Below are 6000 nucleotides of genomic sequence, written 5' to 3'. Positions count from 1 at the left end.
GGGCTGCGAGCGGGTTGACACAGCGCTCAATTATGCTGCTATTACACTGAAACACATTTAACGTAGCTGCAGCTTGGGAAAGGGAAACATCTCCGTTCTCAAATGAAATTAACTGACTAGCGCTCGGTCTTGCTTTCAGATAGGGCACGCAGCCATTAGGCTATGAATGAAATTTCCACAGTTAATGCCTTGATCATGGCTATACAGGACAATAGGTGCAAGACAGTGGGAACCACATAGCTACAGGATATTATCTAGTGTTTATTTTCTTGTTCCCATGTAAAGACATTTACATTCATAGTGCAGGACTTTTAATCTCTTCCCACCCCATTCTGGATTACAGGGGTGTCCTCGCAAGACTGCTCTTACTAAATGAACTCCAAAACCAAAGATTCTCCCCACCAAACCCAATAGAAAAGACAAAACACGGCAAAACAAAAATAGAAATGATAGAAAAAAGGTGCAGTCTAATGATTAAGGTTATCATAAAGCCACAGCACCAATGCAGTTGACAGCTCGTAACTGTGATTTACCCAGTCTGCTTGGGAAAAAAAATTATCCTCCCTTTTGCTTTATTTTTTGAGCACAAGATTTATTTATATATTTGCATTTATAGGTATATCTGCTAATTTAAGTTAAATTTTTACTGAAAAAACTGATCCCCAATTTCTTCCTTACATAGGCTTGCTTATATAGGGAAAAAAAACAAACAAATTAATTAAAATCACAAACAAAACCAATGGAAAACACCCACAACGTTAAACGCTCCCAGGTAAATTTTCACGGGAGCCTTAATGTGGGGCGCCACATTCCAACATCACAACATGTCCCAGCTATTGCACTGGCGCTTTACTCCAGTGGCCGTACGGACACACAGATCCGCGGGCGGTCGTAGCAGGCACACGGTAAGGGACAGGCTTTCTTGGTACCCTTTCATCTAAAGTCACCCACCAGAGTATTTTAAGGACCCCACAGACATGGGCTGATAAACTTTATGGGTTTAGAGAAAAGGTACAAACAACTTTTTTTTTTTAAGCCCCAACCACATATATTTCACACACAAGCACACATAGGAGAGTTCTAGCCAAAAGATGTCTTTATTTTTTCTCAGTTAAGTACAGCTGAATCTTGATAAAGCTGTTCTTTGCACCCCAAAGTACACCGATTGCAGAAGGAACGAAGCACGACAGGACAGTCGGCTAAGCCACAAGTACAAATGGCCCCAGCAACTTTCTTCCTTCATATATACATACATTTAATGAAGCAGCAGAAGTCAGAGTACAATTCAGGTCACAGCAGGTCAAACATCCAAAAAGAAGAATAGCCTAGAAAGCTGCAGCTCAATATTTCGCTAGCAATTTTAACAGGAGAAAAGCTTTTCTATTAATGAATGTTTCTACTAGTTGCAGCTAAGGAGAGTGCTGTTTAAACACAATATTTATCTTAAAAATTACACAGAACAACATGCTTTTTAAAATTTTTATTGAATGTGATATTTAAACAATTTCATAAACTAAATAAAAGAATACTTGTTCATGATGCTTCAGCTCTGCTTTTCCTCAATTTTTCCACATAGAATTTGAAGGACTCCTATAAATAGAAAAGTGGAATAAACAAGTTGAACATTGTTTGAACTGAAAAGTTACTAATTCTCAACAAAGTCGTATAATCCTGACAAAAGGAAAATCTATTATTCTCTGTCATTAAAAACTACATCCGTATTGAAGTCTGTATAATTAAGAGAAATACCAGGGGAGGAGAATAAAAGGCAAAGAGAAAACCTTGCCAAAAATGCATAATGAAGAAGCATCTATTACAAAATGCGATAATATAATCAGTTTCATTTAAAAAATGAAAATACTTCTTAACTGCAATCAGCAATTCCGTAGGGGGAAAAAAAAAAAAAAAAAAAAAGTATAAGATGCTTTTAAAAATCAAGTTGTATTAAAGAAACAACTGAACAGGTACACCTGATGAATCATTACAGTGACTTTGAAAAAAATCTATTTTCACTAACTACACGTAGGAAAGGGACATTCTAGGATTTAATTTTACACAGTTCAAATGAAATGTGTTAGAAATTATATCACAATTTCAGGGAAAAAACCTCTGCAGCTGGTAACAGGCTAACACAAACATTTTGAGGCAATATTTCTTCCCTTTTTTCAAAATTTCAAAAGAAGTCACATTTGTCACATTTTATCACAAATGTATTTGTTGCTTAGAAAAGGGAAACATCTCCACTTTAAAATCACACTTGCCATATGGAGAAAACACCTATAACTCAAGTCCTTAGAAAACAGCAGAGAAGTGCTTATTTCAAAATGTCAAAGGAGGCTGGCAAATGGCAATAAAAAATTTGCTGGCAGAGAGAAAATGTAACTCTCTAAAGCCCAGCTAAAATGGTACTAGCAGTCTGGTAGCCAAAGCAATGATGTCAAAGAAGTAGTTGCAGGCTTGACAGACTCAGTGTCATGCCACTTGTCACCTTCAGATAACAGACATGTGCACAGTTGCCTGCCTCTGTGAGCAAAGCAGCTAGAAAGGAAGCTGCAATGGAAAAAAAAAATCCTGTGCAACTCCATCATACCAGCACAAAAGCTTTTGAGATACAAAACAGCTAACTACCAAAAACTAAAACCCATTAAACAAGGAACCTTTTGAGGTTTTTAACCGCTGAGATAAATGTCCAAAGGACACTTGATAAACACCTGCTTGTAGATGAGGGCCTGATTAAGATCAGATACTTGAAAAACAGTAAGTTCCTATTTTCCCAATCCCATATTTCCTACCACACTATGTACCCATTTCAAACATTACCTCCTTTGAGGAGTCTCTGCAGAGATTTACCCCGCTTACACAACTGATTATATTAATATGAAATATATACAATTCTGCAGATCTATTTCTTAATTAGGAAATACTCACAGGGGGCTCAGTGAAAGGGACAGATTCGCCTGCATTTTTCAGAAAAGCTGCTATGGATTTCAGAGAGATCTCATTAAGCTGTATGTTCTTTTCTTTCATTTTTTCATACACAGCCTTTACAGAAGCAACATCTCCATCTGATTCTGAGGGGGGAAACGACAAAGATAAAATGACAACGCAAAAATGGTTAAAGTTGCTTGTCACATGTTTTCATGATGTCACCCTTTCCCATTATTTCCAAAGACATATTCTTAAAGGGCTATGGATGATTCACACATGAAGCCCCTTCAGCTTTCCCTTTGGCTTGGACGCTGCTGAGCACTTCCTTGGGAATGTGCTGGACCCGCTGGAGCAGGAGCAGCACAGCCACAACACTCGCAGCATTTGGGATGCAGAGCCATGAAGTTCTTTCCACTGCAAATGATAAAAAACCAAACACTAATGTAGATTGGAAATAACCTGTCATACTAGAGGTTGCATTTGTTCATATTTAGAAAGTTATTCACAAGCATAAGGGCTACAAAAGTAGTGGTGCTTGAGAGGTTGGAAAAAAAAAAAAAAAAAAGGAAAAAGAAAAAAAGGGCGGGGGGAGCTTTAACTATGCAGAAATAGATAGCTTGGGTCCCCTTCTCAAGAGAAAAGGCTTCCCACTCACATCTGGAAATTGGGTGAGCTACTTTTGCAATGTGGGAGGCTATAGAACCTTCATGAAATGACAGTTTAATGAAACTCTAAAAGAAATGATTAACTTCCCATTTGGTTTCAAATAGAAGTATTTATTGTATGAAAAACAACAAAAAGAGAGCTAATAGACTGTGTTTAACAGACTGCACAAATGAGATTTGGCATGATAGCTCCTTTCTCTAGAAGCTAGACTTCACTTCGCCACCAGATACTGAACAGTAGGACACCACCTTCCTTCCTAAAGCAGAAAGATGCCCTGGAAAATGCACCTGTAGCACCCTGCCTAGCCAAGCGAGCCCTGCTAGAGCGTGCCCAGTCCCTGATCCGCGCTCTCCCGCCTGATCCCCGAGTGCAACGTGGTTCACACAGACGCGTTTTGGGACTGAGCTGGGCACGGCTTTCCGGAACCTTCCGTGCCGGCGCCGGGCGCCTCCTGTGCAGCCGGCTGGGATCTCGGCCCCGCTCGGCGCACGTCGCCGCGGCAGCTCCCGGCGCTGGACGGGCTCCTCCGGTTTCGCCAAGAAACGCCGTCCGCTCACACGAGCGTTTGCTCAGGTGAAGGCCCTAAGGGGCCAGTGATGTGTAAAACAGGACATAACGTCTTGTGACAATAACGTACTTATTAATAATGACGTGGTAGAAAACTTCCTCTCTGAATGAAGCTACAGGGCTAAAATATGTTGCTAGCAATTGCTGTTTTGAACATTACTAAGCAAGTGAGTTTTTAAAGCCAGATATAACATCCTAAGATAACTTGTACAAGTTAATTTAAATACATGAAAATTTGTACTCCTTTAACACGCTACTTGGATAAGCTGAAGAAGGTCAAAGCCACTGGGCTTGCTTCAGAAGTATTTTACTAAAATATTCCGATTTATCTCCCTGCAGTATATTAGAGCATGAAGACTTCTGTCATTTTATCTTCCCGCCTGTAATACACGCACGCGAGGATTACGTTTCCTCCCTGTAAATAAACCCCGGTGCCAGAGATCCATGTCAGAGCACACAAGGCTAAGGACACCGAGGCACGCAGATGCCAGCGTCCCGTTGTGCGTTGCCAGAGGGTACATACGTCCTAGTTTCTCCAAGGTGGGTGTTGTAAATAGACATATTTAAATAAGGCATTTCATTTCTCAAGGCAGTTCCCTTCCGACTTCCACATAAACAGAAGTGATTAGCACTTCCAATCAATTGCTTAGCAAAACCCAAATGAAGTCAGCTAGAATATTAATTTTAGCCAAATTAACGCAGGTATAAAGAATCCACACCAACAAAAATAATGTCCTGGCATGCTACTGATAGAACTAATGATAATCTGGGGACATGTAAAAGGAATGAAGACACATATTACATGTTTCAAAAACAAAACAAAAAACACACCCCGGGTTCATTTGCAAACACTTTCATTTCAGAAGATTTGTCATGTAATTCTCTCCATAAGTTAGGATGGATTCTTTTCCATTCCAAAGAAGCCACTAACTAGCCTCTGCTGTGGCACTATCCTTTAGTACATCTTATTTTGTAAAGGATGCAGGCTTGAATCTATTGGTTAGTTTCCCAGCCTGAGAGCTAGCATGGCACAGAGGCCCAACAAAAACTTAAACCCGCCAAAGAAACATCCAGTCAAACAAAACTCCACCTCTTTGTAGCTCAAACTGTAAAACAAGCTACAACTTGCACAATAGATTCTACTGTTGCTCTGAGGGTTTCCATTTCAAAGGCATTAAGATTTGGCTCGTACAAAAAACAAACAAAACAAAACAACACCCCCCCCCCCCCGCCAAAATTACTGCAAAAACAGTAAGTTACCATGACATTTTATGAGGTAGCGGTATGCAACTGCCAGGTCTAGATGATCAGGAATCAGCTCTAGAAGGGTCTCTATCTTCTTGGCCTACGAGATTAAACGCACAGACAGAAAGAGTATTAACTTCAAATCTTAACGAACCAACTAAAATTGCCAACATCAGAATTATTTCAGACTCTTTAAAAGACATATACACGTAGTGGATTGTTCAACTGAGTGTAGAAGTCACATGCAGGTAAGAAACAAAAGAAACTGGGCGCAAAATGAAATAAAGTAAATAAATAATGGGGATAAGGAAGGAAATGATGAGGAGACAAGAGACTAAAATCTCCATGAAAAGGAATCTAGAAGTTACTATCTCCATTTTTTGAAGGGAGTGATCTGCCTAGCTAGGACAATATGTAAGAGTTTCAACAATTAAATAAGGCAGATCAAGCAACAGCTTCACTGACTCAATAGTGGCTGATGATGATGCCCAAAAACAGCCAGATAACTAAACTTAATTTGGAGTGCTTAAATTTGGAGCACTCATCTCTCTCTCTCCTTCCACCATGCCCTAGGTTAAAAAAAAGGCCTTGAAC

General features: G+C 39.7%; 1 protein-coding gene across 1 annotated transcript in view; it reads right to left on the bottom strand.

The window, feature by feature from the left end:
* Window positions 1–1465: 1465 nt before the first annotated feature.
* The window catches only part of LRPPRC (leucine rich pentatricopeptide repeat containing), a 77393-nt gene continuing 72858 nt past the window's right edge, over window positions 1466–6000 (bottom strand). Inside the window, exons 36-38 of the mRNA XM_088527420.1 lie at window positions 5422–5506; window positions 2929–3071; window positions 1466–1590 (exon numbers count right to left, since the gene is read on the bottom strand). Coding sequence (XP_088383546.1) covers window positions 1534–1590; window positions 2929–3071; window positions 5422–5506 — 285 coding nt within the window. The 3' untranslated portion in view covers window positions 1466–1533. The remainder of the gene's footprint in view (window positions 1591–2928; window positions 3072–5421; window positions 5507–6000) is intronic.

This window comes from Tinamus guttatus, unplaced genomic scaffold, assembly GCF_059628265.1.
Source record: "Tinamus guttatus ecotype Peru unplaced genomic scaffold, ASM5962826v1 Tinamus_guttatus_pri_ptg000286l, whole genome shotgun sequence".
Lineage (NCBI taxonomy): Eukaryota > Metazoa > Chordata > Aves > Tinamiformes > Tinamidae > Tinamus > Tinamus guttatus.
Note: the sequence above shows the minus strand (reverse complement) of the source record. Positions and strands in the feature narration are given on the sequence as shown.